General features: G+C 48.7%; 1 protein-coding gene across 4 annotated transcripts in view; it reads right to left on the bottom strand.

The window, feature by feature from the left end:
• Nucleotides 1-24,474, bottom strand: part of PRKD1 (protein kinase D1) — a 1,050,331-nt gene that overhangs the window by 133,402 nt on the left and 892,455 nt on the right. For all 4 annotated transcript variants that reach the window (XM_069638504.1, XM_069638505.1, XM_069638506.1 and 1 more), the window contains 3 exons: nucleotides 23,311-23,434; nucleotides 18,666-18,743; nucleotides 8,420-8,699 (listed from right to left, as the gene is read on the bottom strand). In XM_069638504.1, coding sequence (XP_069494605.1) covers nucleotides 8,420-8,699; nucleotides 18,666-18,743; nucleotides 23,311-23,434 — 482 coding nt within the window. The remainder of the gene's footprint in view (nucleotides 1-8,419; nucleotides 8,700-18,665; nucleotides 18,744-23,310; nucleotides 23,435-24,474) is intronic.

Genomic DNA, 24,474 nt, shown 5'->3' with positions numbered 1-24,474 from the left:
CTGTGCCCCTGGCATAGACAGATGGACACTATGTCCCCGGCTCAGCTAGAGAGTCACTGTGCCCGTGGCTTACAGAGACGGGCACTATGTCCCCAGCTCAGCTAGAGAGTCACTGTGCCCGTGGCTTACACAGAGGGACACTATGTCCCCGACTCAGATAGAGAGTCGCTGTGCCCCTGGCATAGACAGATGGACACTATGTTCCTGGCTCAGATAGAGAGTCACTGTGCCCCTGGCATAGACAGATGGACACTATGTCCCCGGCTCAGCTAGAGAGTCACAGTGCCCGTGGCTTACACAGACGGACACTATGTCCCCAGCTCAGCTAGAGAGTCACTGTGCCCGTGGCTTACACAGAGGGACACTATGTCCCCGACTCACATAGAGAGTCGCTGTGCCCCTGGCATAGACAGATGGACACTATGTTCCTGGCTCAGATAGAGAGTCACTGTGCCCCTGGCATAGACAGATGGACACTATGTTCCTGGTTCAGCTAGAGAGTCACTGTGCCCGTGGCTTACACAGAGGGACACTATGTCCCCGGTTCAGATAGAGAGTCGCTGTGCCCTTGGCATAGACAGATGGACACTATGTTCCTGGCTCAGATAGAGAGTCACTGTGCCCCTGGCATAGACAGATGGACACTATGTTCCTGGCTCAGATAGAGAGTCACTGTGCCCCTGGCATAGACAGATGGACACTATGTCCCCGGCTCAGCTAGAGAGTCACTGTGCCCGTGGCTTACAGAGACGGGCACTATGTCCCCAGCTCAGCTAGAGAGTCACTGTGCCCGTGGCTTACACAGAGGGACACTATGTCCCCGACTCAGATAGAGAGTCGCTGTGCCCCTGGCATAGACAGATGGACACTATGTTCCTGGCTCAGATAGAGAGTCACTGTGCCCCTGGCATAGACAGATGGACACTATGTCCCCGGCTCAGCTAGAGAGTCACTGTGCCCGTGGCTTACACAGATGGACACTATGTCCCCAGCTCAGCTAGAGAGTCACTGTGCCCGTGGCTTACACAGAGGGACACTATGTCCCCGACTCACATAGAGAGTCGCTGTGCCCCTGGCATAGACAGATGGACACTATGTTCCTGGCTCAGATAGAGAGTCACTGTGCCCCTGGCATAGACAGATGGACACTATGTTCCTGGTTCAGCTAGAGAGTCACTGTGCCCGTGGCTTACACAGAGGGACACTATGTCCCCGGTTCAGATAGAGAGTCGCTGTGCCCTTGGCATAGACAGATGGACACTATGTTCCTGGCTCAGATAGAGAGTCACTTGCCCCTGGCATAGACAGATGGACACTATGTTCCTGGCTCAGATAGAGAGTCACTTTGCCCCTGGCATAGACAGATGGACACTATGTTCCTGGCTCAGCTAGAGAGTCACTGTGCCCGTGGCTTACACAGAGGGACACTATGTCCCCGGCTCAGATAGAGAGTCGCTGTGCCCCTGGCATAGACAGATGGACACTATGTTCCTGGCTCAGAAAGAGAGTCACTGTGCCCCTGGCATAGACAGATGGACACTATGTCCCCGGCTCAGCTAGAGAGTCACTGTGCCCGTGGCTTACACAGAGGGACACTATGTCCCCGGCTCAGCTAGAGAGTCACTTTGCCCGTGGCTTACACAGAGGGACACTATGTCCCCGGCTCAGCTAGAGAGTCACTGTGCCCGTGGCTTACACAGAGGGACACTATGTCCCAAGCTCAGCTAGAGAGTCACTGTGCCCCTGGCATAGACAGATGGACACATGTCCCTGTCCCAGATAGAGAGTCGCTGTGCCCGTGGCTTACACAGAGGGACACTGTCCCTGGCTCAGATAGAGAGTCGCTGTGCCCCTGGCTTACACAGAGGGACACTATGTCCCCGGCTCAGCTAGAGAGTCACTGTGCCCGTGGCTTACACAGAGGGACACTATGGCCCCGGCTCAGCTAGAGAGTCACTGTGCCCCTGGCATAGACAGATGGACACTATGTTCCTGGCTCAGCTAGAGAGTCACTGCGCCCCTGGCATAGACAGATGGACACTATGTTCCTAGCTCAGCTAGAGAGTCACTGTGCCCGTGGCTTACACAGACGGACACTATGTCCCCGGCTCAGATAGAGAGTCGATGTGCCCCTGGCATAGAGAGATGGACACTATGTTCCTGGCTCAGATAGAGAGTCGCTGTGCCCCTGGCATAGACAGATGGACACTATGTTCCTGGCTCAGATAGAGAGTCACTGTGCCCCTGGCATAGACAGATGGACACTATGTCCCCGGCTCAGCTAGAGAGTCACTGTGCCCGTGGCTTACAGAGACGGGCACTATGTCCCCAGCTCAGCTAGAGAGTCACTGTGCCCATGGCTTACACAGAGGGACACTATGTCCCCGACCCAGATAGAGAGTCGCTGTGCCCCTGGCATAGACAGATGGACACTATGTTCCTGGCTCAGATAGAGAGTCACTGTGCCCCTGGCATAGACAGATGGACACTATGTCCCCGGCTCAGCTAGAGAGTCACTGTGCCCGTGGCTTACACAGACGGACACTATGTCCCCAGCTCAGCTAGAGAGTCACTGTGCCCGTGGCTTACACAGAGGGACACTATGTCCCCGACTCACATAGAGAGTCGCTGTGCCCCTGGCATAGACAGATGGACACTATGTTCCTGGCACAGATAGAGAGTCACTGTGCCCCTGGCATAGACAGATGGACACTATGTTCCTGGTTCAGCTAGAGAGTCACTGTGCCTGTGGCTTACACAGAGGGACACTTTGTCCCCGGTTCAGATAGAGAGTCGCTGTGCCCTTGGCATAGACAGATGGACACTATGTTCCTGGCTCAGATAGAGAGTCACTGTGCCCCTGGCATAGACAGATGGACACTATGTTCCTGGCTCAGATAGAGAGTCACTGTGCCCCTGGCATAGACAGATGGACACTATGTCCCCGGCTCAGCTAGAGGGTCACTGTGCCCGTGGCTTACAGAGAAGGGCACTATGTCCCCAGCTCAGCTAGAGAGTCACTGTGCCCGTGGCTTACACAGAGGGACACTATGTCCCCGACTCAGATAGAGAGTCGCTGTGCCCCTGGCATAGACAGATGGACACTATGTTCCTGGCTCAGATAGAGAGTCACTGTGCCCCTGGCATAGACAGATGGACACTATGTCCCCGGCTCAGCTAGAGAGTCACTGTGCCCGTGGCTTACACAGACGGACACTATGTCTCTAGCTCAGCTAGAGAGTCACTGTGCCCGTGGCTTACACAGAGGGACACTATGTCCCCGACTCACATAGAGAGTCGCTGTGCCCCTGGCATAGACAGATGGACACTATGTTCCTGGCTCAGATAGAGAGTCACTGTGCCCGTGGCTTACACAGAGGGACACTATGTCCCCGGTTCAGATAGAGAGTCGCTGTGCCCTTGGCATAGACAGATGGACACTATGTTCCTGGCTCAGATAGAGAGTCACTGTGCCCCTGGCATAGACAGATGGACACTATGTTCCTGGCTCAGATAGAGAGTCACTTTGCCCCTGGCATAGACAGATGGACACTATGTTCCTGGCTCAGCTAGAGAGTCACTGTGCCCGTGGCTTACACAGAGGGACACTATGTCCCCGGCTCAGATAGAGAGTCGCTGTGCCCCTGGCATAGACAGATGGACACTATGTTCCTGGCTCAGATAGAGAGTCACTGTGCCCCTGGCATAGACAGATGGACACTATGTCCCCGGCTCAGCTAGAGAGTCACTGTGCCCGTGGCTTACACAGAGGGACACTATGTCCCCGGCTCAGCTAGAGAGTCACTGTGCCCGTGGCTTACACAGAGGGACACTATGTCCCCGGCTCAGCTAGAGAGTCGCTGTGCCCGTGGCTTACACAGAGGGACACTGTCCCTGGCTCAGATAGAGAGTCGCTGTGCCCCTGGCTTACACAGAGGGACACTGTGTCCCTGGCTCAGATAGAGAGTCGCTGTGCCCCTGGCTTACACAGAGGGACACTGTGTCCCTGGCTCAGATAGAAAGTCGCTGTGCCCCTGGCTTACACAGAGGGACACTGTTTCCCTGGCTCAGATAGAGAGTTGCTGTGCCCCTGGCATAGACAGATGGACACTGTGTCCCTGGCTCAGATAGAGAGTCGCTGTGCCCCTGGCATAGACAGATGGACACTGTGTTCCTGGCTCAGATAGAGAGTCGCTGTGCCACTGGCATAGACAGATGCACACTATGTCCCTGTCTCAGATAGAGAGTCACCATGCCCCTGGCATAGAGTGATGGACACTATGTTCTTGGCTTAGATAGAGAGTCGCTGTTCCCCTGGCATAGACAGAGGGACACTATGTCCCTGGCTCAGATAGAGAGTCACTATATTAATGAATGAATTAAAAGAATTCATTAATTAATTCATTGTTTGTAACATGCTTTAATACGGGAGACCAGTCTCACAGCGCTGGACCGGGATTCGAACCGGTGTTGCTCTGTGTTGTCTTGCTTCAAAGAAAACAGGCTGCCACTGAGCTATCCTCACTGCCCTGGTTTAGACAGAAAGCCACTATTCAGGAGATGGTAGCCTGTACACGTCCACTGCTCGCTTCTGGACCTACCTATGGGGATGGCATTTCAGACGTCAGACTGACTACAAGTGGGTTGTGGGCGTAAATTGGCCACAAACATCCAAGTTAGCCCAGCTTGCATCAAACATACAAGGAATTAGGCATTCAAGTTAGGCCAGATTGCATCAAAAATGCAGGGAACCAGGCATCCAAGTTAGGCCAGATTGCATCAAAAATGCAGGGAACCAGGCATTCAAGTTAGGCCAGATTGCATCAAAAATGCAGGGAACCAGGCATCCAAGTTGGGCCAGATTGCATCAAAAATGCAGGGAACCAGGCATCCAAGTTAGGCCAGATTGCATCAAAAATGCAGGGAACCAGGCATCCAAGTTAGGCAAGCGTGCATCAAAAATTCAGGGAACCAGTCATCCAAGTTAGGCCAGATTGCATCAAAAATGCAGGGAACCAGGCATCCAAGTTAGGCCAGCGTGCATCAAAAATGCAGGGAACCAGGCATCCAAGTTAGGCCAGCTTGCATGAAAAATGCAGGAAACCAAACATGCAAGTTAGGCCAGCGTGCATCAAAAATGCAGGGAACCAGGCATCCAAGTTAGGCCAGCTTTCATGAAAAATGCAGGGAACCAGGCATCCAAGTTAGGCCAATTTGCATCAAAAATGCAGGGAACCAGGCATCCAAGTTAGGCCAGATTGCATCAAAAATGCAGGGAACCAGGCATCCAAGTTAGGCCAGCGTGCATCAAAAATGCAGAGAACCAGGTATCCAATTTAGGCCAGCTTGCATAAAAATGCAGGGTACAAGGCATCCAAGTTAGGCCAGCGTGCATCAAAAATGCAGGGAACCAGGCATCCAAGTTAGGGCAGATTGCATCAAAAATGCACGGAACCAGGCATCCAAGTTAGGCCAGCGTGCATCAAAAATGCAGGGACCCAGGCATCCAAGTTAGGCCAGCTTGCATGAAAAATGCAGGGAACCAGACATGCAAGTTAGGCCAGCGTGCATCAACAATACAGGGAACCAGGCATCCAAGTTAGGCCAGCTTGCATGAAAAATGCAGGGAACCAGACATGCAAGTTAGGCCAGATTGCATCAAAAATGCAGGGAACCAGGCATCCAAGTTGGGCCTGCTTTCATCAAAAATGCAGGGAACCAGTCATCCAAGTTAGGCCAGCTTGCATGAAAAATGCAGGGAACCAGACATGCAAGTTAGGCCAGCTTGCATGAAAAATGCAGGGAACCAGTCATCCAAGTTAGGCCAGCTTGCGTGAAAAATGCAGGGAACCAGACATGCAAGTTAGGCCAGCTTGCATGAAAAATGCAGGAGTATCATTTCTCCAATGGGGACATGAGCAGGTGGAAAAACAGACAAGCAGGTCTACCTTCCACCAGGCCCACATCCTTTCCAGAAAGTGGGGGATAAACTATAAGGAAACGGGAAGCTCCTTCTAAGAGTCAAACCATGGAAGGACAAGTGAGACTCAGACTCATTCGCCCACACATCAAGTACATTGAGGGCACAACCTCACACAAAAAAAGCTCTGCAAACACTTATGGTGGCCTGGAAGGGACAGCAAACAGGGAAACCACATGGAACGCTGCAGCGCTTGGTGGGAAAGCGACAAAGGACTCATAACCACCGACACACTCACGAACAAGGAGTAGAAAGCAAACGTGGAAAAAGGTCGAGGCTGACTTCCTTCATCACCAGATAGGGCCTCGTGCCACACCAAGAACACTGCACACACTTACGTGTTGAGTATACCTCAAAGTGGGCGAGGTGGGATCTTGTCCTTGACTTAGAAGTAGATGTGTTTACCATTTCAAGATGGCTTCTGTGTTAATAGAGTTGCCTTGCTTGAATGATGATGACATGGGATTTTCCCAAGCCATCATGGAGGGTGCACACGTCTTTCCTGTCAGGTGACTTAGAGTAGCATACAAAGGGCTACCAGCAGGAAGAAAGGTACATGTATTGGAACTGTTTTCTTAGATTTGGCCAAAGCCTTTGATCGAGTATGGCAAAAAGGACTGCTGCACACAAAGGGTAACCATGGAGCAACTTGATGAACTTGATTTCAAGCTACTTGGACGATCGCTCCTTTCACCTGGCCTCGCAAGCTGAGCTGTCAACAACACACCCTATCCGAGCAGGAGTGCCACGGGGATCAGGCTTTGGACCGTTACTCTTTAATATCTTCACAAAGGACATTCCCATGGATCTCGGCAAAACAGACCTAGCACGGCATGCAGATGGCATGTCAATCATCGTACAGACTGTGGGGGGAAAAGGAAGTGGTGAAGAACCTCCCTGCATCCTTGGACAAGCTCTCGACCTGATACAGCGACTGGCAGAGAGCACTGAACACCAGGAAGACAACTGCTTACCAGGAAGCACACCAAGGAGCACCCAGTCATCAGCCGCAACGGAGAGACTATCAAGCGGGAGAGCAGCAGCCACTACTTAAGCATTACCCTAGAAGGCAAGCTCAACTTGAGGGGCTACATTGAAAGTACACAGCAGAAAGCACCTGGCAAGCTTGCAGCACTGCACACACTCGGGAGGATAGCTCAGGGGCAACATGCTCGGCTTGGAAGTAAAATGACATGCAGCAGTGCGGTTCGATCCCCGGGTCCGTGCTTAGAAACCTCTGCATATTAAGCCCGTTATAAATAACCAATTACAATTACTCCATCCAGGACAAGGTTCAAACTCAACATTTCCAAATCAATTATCAGACGCCCTCTGATATATGCCTCCCAAGTGTGGAGCACCTGCTCGGAAGGGCACTGCGTGACTCTTCAGCGAGTGGTAAGCGAAGCCCTACGGCTAGTGTCTGGAGCCCCCCTCATCACAAGAACAGCAGAACATCTCGCGAAGAAGACCAGGACGTTCTGCCAAAGACTACTGTTCAAGAAACCCGCTGCCATTTCTGCAGACCTTTTATACCGCTACCCGTGGCCTATCACAACACTGACCATGTGGCACCAACCCTACTGTGGCAAGACATCACAGGTCAAGAAATAAACCATCACTGATGACTGAACATTCAGCCCAAGGAATGTTGGTTATGAGGTTCAGCCCCGGTGTCCAAATACAGCAACGAAAGATTTAAACCATCAGCAAGAGGAAGACAGAGGCAAGGCAAGTCCCGGCTCTTCCTGTTCTTTGCTGCCAGGCTTGCCAATGCTTCAGTGGTTACTTGCTCTTATTTTGTGGCTCGTGGCACGTGCTGGCGGGTGCCTGCTGGAGGTTTTTTCCACTGTGAGATTTTTCTTCCAGCATTGAGTCTCAACCCCGGGTCACTCTGCTTACCTCGATACGAATTTCAGAACCTGTCCAGTGACATAAGGGAAAACGGTCACCAATATGTTCTCTACTAGGCGTGAAGCGCAACCTGACCCCTTCAGCCCCCATACACAGTGCACTAACACTTTCATGGTACTGGGCCATACACGACTACAAAATCTAATGTGAGATCACCAGGGCCCCCACCACATGGAAATTATTAATGAATGGTAACAGTAGTTCGGTCTCTTGATACCTGTTTTAGAAATACATGATGTGCCTAATTCTGCCACATAGTGGTTGGGTTTAGAGTTGCATTTCGTTTTTTCAAACATAAATATGATATGATAGGTTATTTATAACGCACTTAATACCCAGAGGTTGCTAAGTGTGGACCCGAGGATTGGCCCTGTGTTGCTCTGTGTCATCTTGTTTCCAAGGCGAGCACCTTGCCGCTGAGCTATCCTCCCGAGACGAAATGAGACGAGAAATATTAGACCTTCATCTTTCCTGCTGCCACACCCCCTGCTTGAACACAACCACCACCAGGCCATGAAGACTCACTGTGATGGCCATGCGCTGATCCTGACGTGAGTCCTTTGGGGTTCACGGGCATCAGTGCATGCTGTATGGCCCTCTCCCACATGCGGGCCACCTCTAGGCCCGCGCCACTGGTGATGACATTATTACAGGGCGGCGTGCTGGGGGCATTCAGCGGATTCTCGCCGATGTAGTAGACCATGCTGGCAGTGGTGATCTCAAAGCAGTGCGGGTTGGTGCCTGCGGGCTGCAAGGTCATGTTCTTGGCTGGTTCCAGATTCAGAATTTCAGAGAGAGGAATTTCCTGAAAGGAAAAGAAGCAAAAAACCCAAACATTAGAAAGCAACACTTCAAAACCGTCAGATCTGGGCTTTAAAACCAGTCCCATGACCTCTCAACGCCAAGGAATGACTTTCTGAATTTGAAGGTATTGAAAGAAGGATACACCTAGTGCCACTCTGGTGATGTAACACAATTGTGTCGAATAATTCGTAATTGTAACTTCTGCTTACCAAGGCACTCTGAAAACACTACTGTAATAGTATTAGCACATGAAGATCGTCATTACTCTCCACTCAGCCAATCAACGTCATAGTTAAGAAACTAAAGATTAAGCTACACCACGGGAACATGCTTTCACTCTCTTACAGAGGAGCCATTTACTTTAACGTGACACCTAACACATGCTTATGTCAAGCCCACACCTGTTGAACCAAGTGTGCAATTAACATGCTGAAATTATGAAGACAGCCTTCTTATTTAACCCCTTAACTGCTGGGCTATGATGCATGTCTATGCAAATATGATGAGACCACTCGTCCTATGCTACAAAATACAAATCCGTTTAATTTACGAACTCAGTTTTTCTATTTTCTTTACTCACTATTAAAGTAACATTTTAAATTTAGCTCCGAAATCCCAGACCATTTCCTGCTATAACCGCTATGTGCTCATAGCCTCATAGACCTCGGGAGGGTCATTGTCGCTGGGGATAGTGACCCTCCGCTAACAGGCTTCCCTTCTTCATTGACAATCGAACATGTGCCTTGTTTCCTAAACCAACGAGTTCCCAGCAAGGGCGGGAGCAGTGCTTCGACTGCCCACCTGAACTAAATGAGAGCCTGACATACTGAAAAGTGTTGCCCCCAAATGCCTAGCATGTGTTCCTCGCAGAGAAAGACTTACTGCAGAAATCTTCCACGAGGGGCAATTCCCCAAGTGGCATGTCACTTGGGGACTTGCTCGATGAAAGTGTGCAGTTACGGAGCTGTTTTATGAAGTGTGCAGTGATCGAGCTGTTTTATGAAGTGTGTGGTTATTGCAGCTGTTTTAGGAAGTGTGCGGTTATGGAGCTGTTTTATGAAGTGTACGGTTATTGAAGCTGTTTTATGAAGTATGCAGTATTTGAGCTGTTTTAGGAAGTGTGCGATTATGGGGCTGTTTTTGGAAATTTGCGGTGATCGAGCTGTTTTATAAAGTGTGCGGTTATTGCAGCTGTTTTAGGAAGTGTGCAGTTATGGAGCTGTTTTTATCAAGAATGTACTTACAGTTCTAGCTCACTAAAGTAAGTAGCAATGGCGTTTTATGTTTCATGTTTAAAGGTTTAAGAAATTATACATATTTTAGTGGACGCAAGTGTGCAGCGCGCTCCTACTCAGAACTAATCTGAATATCCGTGAAGATTCCTGGATAGAGATTTTTTTTATAAACGTGTGTCTACAGAGATGTTTTGTGAAAGTGTTCAGTTAAAGAAGTATTGTTATAAACACGTATTTATTTTATTTTATTAAAGTGTGCAACTGCAGGGGCGTGGCCAGGATGAGCACAGCATTGGAGAGGCTCCATGTGAGCTCTGTGGGACCTCAGGCAATGTGGGGCCCGCAACCGATCCACACCCACCAGATTTGGTGAACAATGGCACTGGAGCACCCTGGAAGTCCTATGTGGTGGCGGGCATCACCATTAGCAGCGGAGGCAACAGGGCCGGGGCGCTCCGGCCGGATATCCGGCCCGAGCCTCCCGGGCCGATCCAAGATGGTGCCCAGCATCGTGCTCCACATAGGAGGTTGGGGCTCCCTTCTAGTCGGCCCTTTGTGAGGAGCGCTGCACCCCCCCCCCCTGTCCAGCGTCCCTAGGGGGGCAGCAACAGACCGTTGACATCAGTAGCGAGATTGGGAGGTCAATGACTCCCTCCTTGTGGATACAGACATAGCATACATTGGGGAGTTTGCAGTGTGCCCCTCCTATTAATCCTGTCCTTCACAGAGGTGGTCCCCTAACCCCTTAGTTACCTGATGGATGCACAGTGGTGGGTGGGACCTGCATGCATTTATGCTCTGGCTTGTGACCCCTAAGTTGCTGATGGGGGCTCGCGAGCATCGCAGCGCCTGGCGACCCGGTCACTGAGGAGGAGCGGTTAGCCCTGACGGGGTACGTCTTTTGCTTGGTTTTGCGCTATTGGAGCTGGCCTGTCGCTGATGCAGAACCAGGACAAGTCCATGAGAGCAGAACCACAGGTGGAAGCCCAGGTCTACCCGTGCTCAGAGGCGGAGAAGGGTGCCTCGACGCCTGCCACACAGTCCGACCTCCTAAAAATCATGTCAGACCTTAAGAAGGAAATACCGGAGGTGTTGGGAGATCTCCACAACAAGTGGATTCCATTGATAAACGAGTGAGCTCGACAGAGGCCTCATTGATGACCTGGAAAACACCACGTCTGAAGCTTCATATGAGGTATCCCAGCTAACATCCCAGGTGGAGCAGCTGGAGTCCCACCTGTATTCCACCACCCAGCTGCATAACACGTGGCTCCCCGGTGTGTTCACCAGAGTCCACTATCACTGTGTGGAAGAGGACATCACAGTCATGGCCAGGGCAAGTCAGGAAACCATTTTCAGGGGATGGAAACTGCTCTTGCTGCAGGAACTTGAACCGCTGACGCTGGTGAAGAGGAGGGCCGTCTGGGAATGTACATCTTGGTTGAGAGAGAAGGACATTCGCTATCGGCGGGGCTTTCCCTCTGTGGTGATATGTGAACTTAATTGCAAACTAATACAGAAAGCTATGTCACTTATGAACCCTACTTCCAGGCTCTCATTGCCTACTGGATCGTCCGTCCTGACCGGGGGGGGGGGGGGGGGGGGGCTTGGACTAAGGTCACAACATTTCGGAGACGCAGAAAGCTGAATGGGGCAGGCACAGGGGCTACCCTCTCTGTGTGACGGGTCCCTGAGATTGGTTTTTCTGGTTCTGTTTCATGGGGAGTGAATGGGTCAGACAGTCTAAAGCTGTGAACTATTGTTTCTTCTCCTCTGTCTTTTAGGGGATGTGACTCATGACCACTTATAATTGGGGGTGGGGAGGATGATTGCGCTTATGAATGGGAGTGGGGCACTTGCAGATGGAGCCCTTCCCACACCCGTAACTGGAGTCGGCGGGAGCAAACGGCGGGTTTGGTTGGTTGTGAATGGGGACTGGGCATGGGGATTTGTTGGGGGGGTTTGGGTTGTTTGGGGATTGTGTTTTGATTTGTTTTCAGGGTTTTTCAAAGTTATGCAGGGTGTATGTCTTTTGCAACAGCTCTGTATTCTGGTGGCGGGATTTGTACAGAAGGGGGGAACTTTTTCGATCAGCGAGAGGCAACTTGTTGTGAACTTTGCTCTCTGCCCTCTGCGCTGGAATGTCGGCTGTGGAAATTATAAGCTAGTGACCCTGAATGTTCAGGGTTTTAACTCCCTGATCTCGAGGAGGTCATTACTGAGAAAGCTTCAAGGGACGGAAGTAGGCATAGCTATGATTCAAGAAACTCATTTGTTGTCACAGTATGAACACAGGTTGGCGTGTAGGACCCATCAGGCGCAATATTTTGCCTCGACTGGATCAAAAAGATTTGAGACTGTGATTTTAATAGCGAGAGGCCTTCCTTATGTTAAACTATGTGTTCTGAGGGAGCATCGAGGGTGGTACATCCAGCTGAAGGGAACTTTGTTGGGTCTTACTGTTACGCTGGCCTCACTGTACTTTCCGAATGATAATCAGCGTGGTGTCTTAGTGGCACTCCTCCTGATTCTTGCAGCATTTGCTCAGGGCTTCTGAACCCCAAGATTGAGAAGACACTGCTGCCCTCCGTTTTGGATTATAGTAACTCCCTTGCTTTTATGAGGGCCCTCCAGGAACTCGGCGTGATTGATGTTTGGGGGTTTCTTCATGGAACGGATAGAGAATATACTCACTACTTGCATTTACAAAGGGGCTCTTCACGGATAGTCTTATTTCTGTTCTCGGGTTCCTTAGTTCCTTTTGCGCCGGGATTGGACGTTGGTCCAAGGTCATTCTCGGATCACTCCATAGTCTCAGCTGAGCTGCGTATTAGTACGGACCGTTCTACACCAAAACGTGAATGGAAGCTTTGTGATCCAGTTCTTCAAGAACCGGTTCTTCATAAAGAAACTGCAACGGCCATTGGTCACAGGCCATTTTAAGGGGGGAGTTGATCAGTTGGTCCATGACCTACTTCAGATCTAAGAAGCATGCCCAGTCAGTTTCTCAAAGCTACTACAGTGAATTGAGTTTGGCTAGATCTAGTTTGGAGGCATTGATGGTGACTAACACCTCCACGTTGCTACTGCTCACAAAGCAGTATTACTATGTACACGGTAATAAGGCCAATATGCTGTTTGCGTACAAATTAAGGAAGTTGAGATCCATAAACCATGTTGCGGGTATTAGGGACTCCTCTGGAACCTTACTGTTCACAGAAAACATGAAACTCTAGGTGTTTTCGGCATTCAACAAGCACATGATGGCCTCTGAGAATCTGGCCTTGGGTGAGTAGGATTCTTATCTCGCGTCCATTGACCTTCACGGGGCGTTCACAGGCGCACTGTGATCAGTTGGAGCTCCCTATCACAGCGTAGGAAATGGATGAAGTTATCAGTTCACTCCTTAATGAGGAGGCCCCGGGCACTGATAGAGTCACTACATTTTTCTTGAACACCTTTAAGTCCCATTTGTTAGCTCCCTTGACAGTACTTTTTAATTCCTTTTTGCACTCGGGGATCGTGTTGGACATGATGGGTGAAACTTTGTTGTCCTTGATTTTAAAAACAGGCAAAGATGATACGTTGTGTGATTCCTATCACCCAATTTCCCTCCTCAACACAGACACTAAGATCTATTCTAAAGTATTGGCCTCTCGGCTGATGGGATCTACCTTCTTTGATTGACTGGGATCAAAAAGGATGTATTGTGGGTTGCAGTGTGCATGACAACATTGTGCGAGCTCTAACTGTTGTGGAGGCAGGACGTCGTCGGAGAATACCATTGACAGTACTGGCACTTGAAGCCAATAAAACCTTTGACTGTGTGGATTGGGGCTTTATTCAGACAAAGCTCCAGAAGTTTGGGGTTGGCCCCACATTTATTGACAGAGTCTTGGCTTGTTACAAATTCCTGAAAACAAGGATATACCTTAATGGGTTTTACTCTCATTATATAACAATCTCTAGAGGCACCCAACAGGGGTGCCCTATACCCCCCTCATCTTTGCCCTCATAATGGAGACCCTGGGCACCCGAATTAGAAACAACCCGGGAGTTAGGGGTATCCAGATAGAACGGATGAACCATAAAGTTGCCTTGCATGTGGACGATGTTTTGATGATGATGTTGCATACTCACTCGTCACTGTCGGCGTTGATGTTGGAACAAGACCAGTTTAACAAGCCTCAGGCTTTCTTGTGAATCCGAGCAAATCCAAGGGACTAAGTGTCTTGCAGTCCCTGGATGAAATGGTCAGGATTCAGCAAGTTTCCCTATACTTGGAGTGATGTTCAATTAGACTTTCTGAGGGTTAAGCTTGAACCAGGCTTATATCTCCTCCTTGCTTAAAGATCGGTTTTAGGACTTGTTATGGTGGGGAAACTAGGCAATCTCCAGGATGGGTAGGATCACAGCCGTCAAAATAAATGTTGTTCCCGGAACTTTTGTATTCTGTGACTGCTCTGAAGATCCTGATCCCGAGCGCCGCCATTCAATCCCTTCACCAGAAGATGATGCCATATTTGTGGTTGGATCGTAAGCAGCGGGTGGCTAGACAGACACGCATGCTGAAAAATATGGCAGAGGCTTGGGTCTTCTGGTTCTTTACCGTTGTGTCATGGCAGCCAATTTATCACACCTCTTGGAGTGGTGGTGGGATGCAGATGGGGGCCATTGGTGGATATTGAGCAAATGTTCTCTGCACAACCTCTTCGGGCTTCTACTGGGACTTTCCTTCCCTCCTCGTTGGCATCACTGTTTTACTGGGATAAGGCTATTAGGCTTTGGAGGGTTCTTGGGGGTCTGGGCACACTGTCGCCTGTCTTTGGTAATCAGGATTTTACCTCAGGCGTGGGGAGTCCACCTTTGGAGCTTGGCGTGGGGGAGGACTTAATGGACTGAGGCAGCTACATCACCGGGACACTCCGTTGACATTTGAGGAGTGTAGAGTTGAGTTTGTGGTCTCTGAGTCTGAGCGGTTTAGGTATTACCAATTAAGGCATTGGGCAGCTAGAGGCACGCCGTGCAGGGCTGGAACATGGGATCCCCCTGCATTGGAGCTCGCAGCATGATGGGGTGGCTGACAAAAATAGATAACTAGATTGTATACAATATTGGACATATCAATCCCGGTGTCGTGGCTTTCCTACATGTCACAGTGGGAGAGAGATTTGGGACAGCCGATTTCTGATGACTCCTGGGGAAAAATCTGGGCACGGGCTGCTGAAGCGTCCCGATGTGTGATGAACAAAGAGAATGTGGATAAAGTCATGTTTCGGCGTAACATGTGCCCTTCCCGTCTGAATGAGATCAATGGTTGAATTTCTCCTGTGTGCTGGAGAGATTGAGCATTGGAGGGTGGCGTTTTACACCTACAGTAGACCTGTGGGAGGGCAGAAGTATTCTGGAAGGAAGTTCTGGCTTTGATAAAGGATATAACTGGGTTGCAGTTGCCAATGGGCCCCTTGGTGGTTTTGTTGGATGAGACGGTAGATTCTGTCTATGCCATGTGTGAGTACATGGCGTCATTGATCAGCCAACTATTATGGATGGCCCGGATTACATTGGTCAGGTGCTGGAAATCGACGGAGGGCCCACAAATACATATCTGGTGGTGCAAAATGTGGGAAATAGCCTGGTCGGGAAGGTTCTGCACCAGCACTCATGGTCGTCTGGCTAGCCACATTGGGGGTTGGCTTCCTTTCTGTGAGTTTTGGGACAGGTATCCTCTTTGTTCGGTTAAACCACAGCTGCAATTTATTCTTCCACTGTTCCAATGCTGAGGGTGGGAGCTGGCCGGGGGCCGGGCTGGTAAGGTTGAGTGGATGTTTCTTGATGCCCCTAGTAAGAGTCAAACCTTCCATGGACCTCTTCTGACCAGATCGCCAGTTACGCAGCAGGTTCATCGTTGTCTTGTTGTGCTATGGCCTGCAAGTGCATTTGCTTGTGTTTCTGTTTACATATGCTTTTACTTGTTGAATTTGTTAAACTTTTTTGGGAAAATTGGATAAATAAACTTTTTTTTTAAAAAAAAGCTTTTTATTAAACATGTAACATGTACAGCGACGGAGGTGTATTTAATACAAATGTTAATTCATGGAGTTCTATGGAGCTGTTTTTGCAGAAGCGTGGAGATAGAAAGGTTTTTATAAACGTCTGTAGGTATGAAGCTTTTGTATTATTACAGTCTTCTGTTATGAAAATGTTTTATAAATTGTACCTATATAAAGCTGTATTTTATTAAAGTGTGTCACTGTTCAACGTGGTTGTAAAAATATGGCGTTATAAAGCTTTTTTTGCACGTGTAGTTATTGAACTTTTTGTGCAGGTAAGCAGCTGTTTTAGAAAATGCAGTTATGGCGCTGTTGTGCAGTTACATAGATGGATTCTTTTTCCTGTTCCCCATGCTGTTGCTCTATATCTGTATCCCCCCTCCTGTCGCTGTAAGCCCAGCCCCCTGTCTCTGTGTCTGTGTGTCGCTCTGTTCCCTGCCATCCTGTTCACGTGCCTGGACTCAGGTGCTTTAAAGATAACCATCACATCACATCACTACGCTTACTCTCTACTATACACCATCATTCAACTAGAACACAGCTATACCCCTAATTAATTCGGCCTAGCTGTTCACATACAAATACGATCCCACTAACACCTCATCACCCTTTCAGGCCTAGTGCAGCCAGAGCCCAGTCTGGGTGTCCACCCACCGGACTGCACACATACAACTGACATCTTCAGCACCACACCTAATGCTAGGACGCAGCTACCACCCGGCAATTACATCAGCTGCACACATATCTGGTGCCCCCACGAACCCTATGACACTATCTCTTTCTACTGACCAGAACTACAGTTCCCGAGGGCGTTCAACCTACCATCGCTTTGAAGTCATACTAATGATATATAGAGCGCTATATAAATGCCAAGTAACATACCATAACATAACATAACAAGAGTGCAGTCCTGGAGAAAAGCTTTATTTCAGGAACCCTCCATTGGGCTGATATAGAAAACATAACTCTTGTATCAGTGTTCCACCAGTAGAGAGCAGTTTTAGACTACAACTCCCATCAGTCCTAGCCAGCCTAGTCAATGGAATTCAATCATGGAGGTTGTAGTTCACAACATCTTGAGACCCAAAGGTTGTAGACCCCGGCCCCAGGAGTTGCATAGTTACGATAGGGTTCGTTTAGAGGTCAGTTTTATTTGGTAGATTATTCACGGGGTTATTTTATCATGGCATTTAGAGAAGGCCTTGTTTTACGAGAATGGCCCTACACAGACATTTCTAGCTTTGACTCCTTGAGATAGTGCTTGCCCCCTGTTTGAGAAAAAACGATTTCTGGAGCAAGTACATGTGGGCTTGGTACTTGTCCCTGGCATTTGTGGAGGTAAACATATCTATGCCAATAGCATGACAGGTGGCATGACTGTTATCTAAATCAATGCCACAGTAAGGTGATTTAAAATAACTATTTTTGCCTGCGAACAAAGCTGTCTGAAAGGTAATACATGATTTGCAGCTACTAAGCCAGCCCACATCAGATCTTTGTCAAAATAAGGTGATTAAAAACAGTCATTTCTGCATGAAAAATCATTTTCCTGTCACTTAAAACAGCTCCAGGTGTGATACAAACGTCTTAAACAAGTGCACCTGCAGCCAATTGATTTTAAAGCAATACGGCTTTCCAGCAGAGCCCTACATCAGAGTAGTTAGCTTTCCTCGTTTCATTTTGTATAGAACATGAAATGACTAACAGCAACATGGTGTTAATTGCATTGGATGATGTGTAGACCATTGTAATATTGTTTAAAATATATGACTGGGGAACTTGAAAAGTGAAAGCTGTTGGCTTTGACAATGGCTGTTTCCAGGGTTACTGGATCCATCGCTGTGGCTTTGTTTCGGAGAACTTACTCATAAGCAGTAAGTCACACGCAAAACGAATGGATGATACAACTTTACAACATGGCACTTACCTTACCACACCAGGGTATACCGAGAGCGGGCAGGACAGGGAGGGGTGCCTACCATATGAAAAGAAATCCTTGCAACCTCAGCCTGAGGCATTGGAAGCAGATGAGGTAGGACCAGAAGAAAAGTAGCATGTCTATAAGTGACCTGGTCCTTAGAGAAAACCTGAGCTATATCGAGGGACCGGTTAGTCGGGAAGAGTAGTAACAGGAGGCAAAGTAATTCCACTACCAGGCTGGCCTTTATGAGACACAGGAAAGCAATTTAGTGTGAATAACTGCACTCTAGCGCTATCTGCTATTGCCACGTGTATGAAACATATTTACCCCCCCCCCCACCCCCAAGCAAAGAATTCAGCTCTTCATATTCTGCTTATATTGGCCGGATATGTCAATTCCACCAATATTTCAATGACTAAGCAACTTTTTTTGGAAAGCAAAGTGCTAATGCATTCTTTTCTTAAATTTAACTTGTTTGTTTCTTTGTACAAATGTAAGTCAGCAGGTGTTTCGGGGTATACTGTTGCTTCCTCAGGGCTTCATATCTAATGTGCAATGTCACCGTCTGCATGCGTCTCCATGGCTCATGTCTGATGAAGTACAGTGGTAGCATGCGGTCCATGGGGCAGAGGGTGCAGCTGTCCCCTCTGCACATTGGTACATGAGACATGGAGGAATAGGGGGGTGGAGGCAAAGGGTGCAGGCACGTCGGTGCATATTGAAACAGGAGGTCAGAGGTGCTCAGGTTTCGGACCTACCTTATAATATTTGCTGCTGGTGTCATTCTGAAATAATATCAAGCACTTGCTATCCAGCCTCCAGTAATGCCTTTTCCTCTGAAACAGAAAAAAGAGAAGTTGTTCTTTTACCTTTTCTTGGCCACAAACCTAATTAGTTTGAGTAACAAGTGTGTGTGTACGTGCACACGTGCACTGAGAAATCAACCTAATTTAAAACACATATCCTCCAAGTTTTCCTCTTGTTCCAATGCTACAGTTCTGGTTGGTGTTGTACAAGGCCACGCACTGCCTATTCCATGTGCAACCATGATCAGTGTGCACACGGCTTATGGTTGTTCTCGTCACTAATATTACCTGATTATATTTAGATTGTAGTTTACTCTTTTGCAGGGTGATTGAGATTTACTTCACCTACAGGTTGTACTGTGAATGCCTGCACTGCTTGTTGTGCCTCGTATTCCTCCTTTTCTGATGTTTCTTTACATGGTGGCTACTGTTTTGTATTTTGGCATCCATGTCCCCATAAATGGCAAGAAGCCGATAAAAGATATGAAGCTGGAGTGTGTTCTGTGTCCTCCCACCAGTTGGAATGGACGTTCACTGTCTGAGTGTTGGGCATGAGTTTATGTTCAGTTACTACCTCTAGATTGTGTCCTAGCCATCAATCACAAAGCAATTCACTCTATCGACCTGCCCGTTGTCCTGGGGGTGGTACAGCGCTGCTCTACTGAGTTCTATCTTGCTGTTTCTTAAATAGCTCACCATTTCATGGGGTACACCTGGACTTCATTGTGACGAGTTCTCAAGGGTAGCATTTCCTCTTAAAAAAATCTCTTGCAAAGTTGTGCTCATGCGGTTAGTGGTAATACACCAAACACAGTGTAACTCAGACCATTTGGGTAGCTAATCCAGCAAAATAATTCCATATTTGTGCTTGTTATCAATATTGTCCAAGGACCCAATGAAGTAGAGTTTGTTGTATGCCCCTTCGGCCACTCTACATTTTGTTGCGAAGCCTAGGGGTGATGAGCCTTGTATCACCATGGCAGCACTCATCACAATTGTGGACTGCAATGTCTACCCCTTGTTCACCTTTGTGCATCTTGCAAATGAGGGTAGGTCTAATAGACTAATGCCTGTAGGGGGAATCATCTTGTCATTGTTGAAGGCTAAGCCATCCTCTGTAAATGCCCAAGGATGTATTGAGCTGTAATGTAATATGAAGGCAATGATTAACTGACCAGCCGCCAATGATTAAGTGTCCAGCCGCATGACTACTAACATTGCCACACATTCCTATTCAAGGAATGTGTTTTGTGTTTGAGAGTTTTATCAGAAGGCTTAGCTGTTCTGATTGTCGAGAATGTGGTCCAAGAAACGCAGTAACTCTTGTCATTTGTGAGCAAGTTTGACGAGTTTTTGGGTCATCGACTTTGTGCCAACAAGCCTGAGCATGTCGACCACGGGCTTGATGGTCACAGAGTAGTTATTTCCTGTGCTGGCAATGTTTTGGAGGCCAATGCCACGACATGTGTTGTGCCTTTCCATTGCTGCATTAACATGGTACTTATGATATAGACACTTGCATCTATGGAGATGTAGAGAGTGAGGGCAGGGTCAAGCCATGTCAGTTTCATCTCATCACTCCTCATGCGTCTGTGTATCATGCAAACAGCTGTCCTGTCTCAACAGCCTCTGGAGCAGGTCTGTTTTTCCAGAGACGTTTTAGATAGAAATTCGAACGTGGCATTGAGATCTCAGGTCTTCTTGATTTTCAGAATTAGGATTCTTTTTAGTGTACCTTCTAAGAGGGTCAGAGCTTGTTTTAATCCCTTTGCTAGATACTGTGTAGACTAAGTTCTGCCTTCTGCCCACCTTCCGCAGCCCCTCAAGCACTTCCTCCATAGCATTATTAGGAATGTCCCTTGTAGCCCTGCGCATGGCACTTGACACCTGAAAATACTTTGCGTTCTTGCCTCCGAGTATGAGGTCCACAGTGTGCTGGAAGAGAGAGGCAATGGAATGAGGGTAGCATCACACCCCACAGGGTGATGAATGCAATTAGCAATTGTGACTGCTCATATAGTCCTATTTGGTGGTGAGTATTATGCATGTCACACTGCATGAGAAAGTGGCTTTTTTCAACATCGACACCAGTTGTGAGATAGCCAGAATATGGTTATTGCCCATTGTGATGTCTGTTGAGACAACGCAGATCAATGCATAATCACAACTTCTCGTTCTTTGGTCACAACCATTGAGGTGAGCCATTCCCTGGCTTCTACTGGTTCTTTGTTTCCTTCTTTGGTGAGTTTGGTTAAGAGTTCTATCAAAGCCAGGCGGGCCCAGGCTAGAACTGGGCACACCTTCTGTTTGACTGGTATGGTGCCATTGTACACTTTCATGCACGCTGTTCCTGGGATGGACTGTGTTATGTGTACACAGGTGCTTGTTTGCAATTCTATGAGTAAATTCTCTCTGCATAGGGGAAGTTTCAGCTTGCAACTCCTCTGTTCATGACACCCCAGGATTGGGGTGCCTTTCTTCGACACAGGCGCACTACAGACCTGTTTTTAAATTCAGAGGCACTTATATCGCAGCACCGTCACACTTGCTCCACCATCAGCTCCTGGCTGATGGTTCGCTTTTCGATCTTGACGGTGAAGGGTAGGATGGAGAATTCTGGCCATGGGTCAGGGGGTATGTGCATGTGCTAGCCATCGTTGGCGACGTCGCAGTGCAGTTTATTGCTCTTTTGGATTCCATTAGCTTGTACTGAGAGCCCAAGACCCTATGAGCCAGCACTGACATGAACACTCTTAGTTGGTTCTCTGTTGCTACATGTTTGGAAGTTCTGGACCTGCAAACCTTTGGAAAGTGTTTGTCGTCTCCACATGGTGCACGTCTTCCAATCCCGGCGGGTGGTCTTCTCTCACTGGCCATGTATGATACACAGTTGCGGTGGAAGCATGCTCATGAGTGTTGCTCTTTGGTTTGTGGGCTTCTGCTGTCATGGTTGGCATGCATATGTTTGTGGCTCTTCATGGCACCATGTCACTGTGCGGGTTGAGGGATTTTCTTCTGTTTCTTAAGGTTGTTTGGTTGAATCTTCTGACGAACATTCAATGTCCAGAGCATCTTCTAGCATGGGGTCTTCGGTTGACTGCAGTTTCGCTTGAGTCTTCGTGTTAGTGCAAATACCACCACTAAGTCTTTCTACGATTTCCATTGGAGTTTCTATACATTCCCATGATGGTGTTAGTCTTTGGAGTGCCGCTACGACATCGTCCTTCCGTTCATGTGGCATCACAGTCTCGTGTGACGTCTGAGTGTGTGGGTTTCGCAATGTCGAGTTTGTCGTTGAACCTGTTCTTAATGCTTTGTATCATCTTTTAGTAGTTCATTTGTGGGGAGACCTGCAAACATTCCCTACTGCATTGATAACCACTGACCTTGTCCAACCTCCAGGAAAGCTTGTGTACCCTAGTGCTTCTACTTGGGTGTAGACTATCTTCTCCTCTTGAGGCCATGGCATGAGTGATTCCACTGACGGAGGGATTGATCCACGCATCGTCTACTCAGGCAACTCAATGTCGTCTTTGCTCTTGCACTTGCTGGCGGGTTATTGATTATGGACTTGTCATCGGTATCCTGGCTGTTGTCAGTCAAAGAATGACCACAATGCACCTGGCTGCAACTCTCACAACCTTTATTGCATTCTCTGCAGGGCAGTGGGATAATGGTGCACAAGGCTACAGATCGTACAGCAGCATGTTCTGTGCTGACCTCAACAGTGGCCGGGAGAAGCCTCAGGCCGTCTAGCACCTCCAAGCACTTACCATTACTATGACAACCCGGCTACCAGTGCAGGAAGGGAGGGCCCAGGTTAGGGTGTTCTGCTTCACTGTGCCTTCGGCCCATGCACCCAGTTTCCCTCTCTGCGGGCCGCCTAGAACTCAGATGCACCTTGGGTGAGTGGATTCAATCTGGAGCATAACCCAGCACACTGTGGCCCTGATTCACAGAACGTTTTCCAATGGGGTGTGCCATTATAAAACGGTGTCCAGTCAAAGGATCGAAAACGAAAGGATCTAATACAATAGTTGAGAGTCAAAAGGACCGAAAAATAAAGTTGGAATATCTTTTTTTAAATGTATTTTTTTTGGTTTCCATTGAGGGAAAAAAAGCAGTTTTTATACCAAAAACAGGGGTTTGGAGGGGGACCCCCCTATACCAAAAACAGGGGTTCAGGGGGCCCCCCCAAAAAATAAATAAATAAATAAATAATTCAACCCTTTTGTTCCGGTCCTTTTGACTCAAAACTATTGCATTTCGATCCTTTGGATTCGATCCTTTCACCTATAACCTTATAAAACACTTCTGTGAATTAGGACCAACGCGCCCAGCCCTATCCTCAGGCACAGCCCTGTTCCCTGAGTGTCTGGTCCTGTAGTGTGCGGGATGCTGAGTACCCCGTGCCACCCCTCTGTGTGGAGCTCTGCTCTCAGCACCATCCCACATGCCTGTGCGGTCATGCCGCAAAGCGCGGCTCCACACTGTAAGCTCGCCGCCCTTGAGCTGGGCTAACCCCATCTTCAGCGAATGGCGGTGCGCTCTAGGGCACAGCCCCGCCCAGAGTGCACGACTGGCCTGGAACTCTCACCAGTGTGTCCTTGCTGGTGTAATGCACCATCCAGCCCTCCTTGACCACCAGGCTGCTTTGCCGCTTCGTGTGCTTCACCGACTGCACCACTCGCATCAGGGGGATGTTGTTGCTGGCACAAGGGCTGGAAGGGAAGAAAGGCAGAGAGCTGAGGTAAAGCAAAGCAGGTCTTTCCCAAGAAAAACTCACCTTTTCACCGCGCGGTTCCCGAAAAGAGATACTCCAGTTCCCAAGTGCACCACAAACGCCCCCAATCATGTGTCCCACCCATATCCATGTAGCCACACAGCTGACCAGCTCATCGCTCTGGGTGCCAGTATAGCATCTAGAGTAACACTCTATGAGTTCTGTACACATGTTTGTAAAGTGAAGAATAACCTACGATTCTAATCGATTATCCAATCGCATGTGAACCCCCATGGCCCACATCTATTCAGAATATTGAAAAATCTGCGGATAACGGGGCGTAACTAAAATCAGGATAGATTTAAAGTGGAAACCTTGGCAGGTCCTTCCACCTTGGTTTGGATTTCAATAACATTAAGGCACGTGTTGCCAAAAGCTGGTAGAACGACAGCGGAGGCCCGGCCTCCCAAAGCAGCTCGCCCACATGTAGCAATGTGGATGAGCCCAGGACCCTGAAAGCAGAGGCTCTCCAGGACACACACAGAGCATTCCTTCTGCAGTTCAGACAGAGTTCCTCCCATACTCAGCATCAAAACCCAAGATCATTCTCGTCAGAGACCCACATCACGTGGTGAAGGGCAAGGAGCCACGGGAAGGGGAGGGGCGGGAGGCGGGAAGGGGAAACCAGTTGGAAGTAGGGAGCAGAGAAATAAAGATGTCTGAATCTTCCTCCCGGCTCCGCCTCGTTTGTGGTTTACATGTACGAGGTTGTGTGGGGATTGCATGCACGTCCAGGAACAACCCCGAAAGGTCTCGACCCACACCAGAGAGCCCATGAAACAAACAACGACCAAGGTCTACAGATCATTCTTAGGTACATAGAGACCGGGCACTGGAAACAAGCCCATCAACACATGTGAGGAAACAAAACAAGACGTCAACTGCCTCCTAGCTGTCAGGGATGAACTAGCAAAAACAGAGGAGGGACTGCTGCTCAAGGGCACCAAACTAGTGATTTGCAGGACCCCACGGGGAAAG

The sequence above is a fragment of the Ambystoma mexicanum genome, chromosome 14 (assembly GCF_040938575.1).
Source record: "Ambystoma mexicanum isolate Mex_15411 chromosome 14, UKY_AmexF1_1, whole genome shotgun sequence".
Taxonomy (NCBI): Eukaryota; Metazoa; Chordata; class Amphibia; order Caudata; family Ambystomatidae; genus Ambystoma; species Ambystoma mexicanum.
This window is presented reverse-complemented; position numbering and strand designations above follow the sequence as displayed.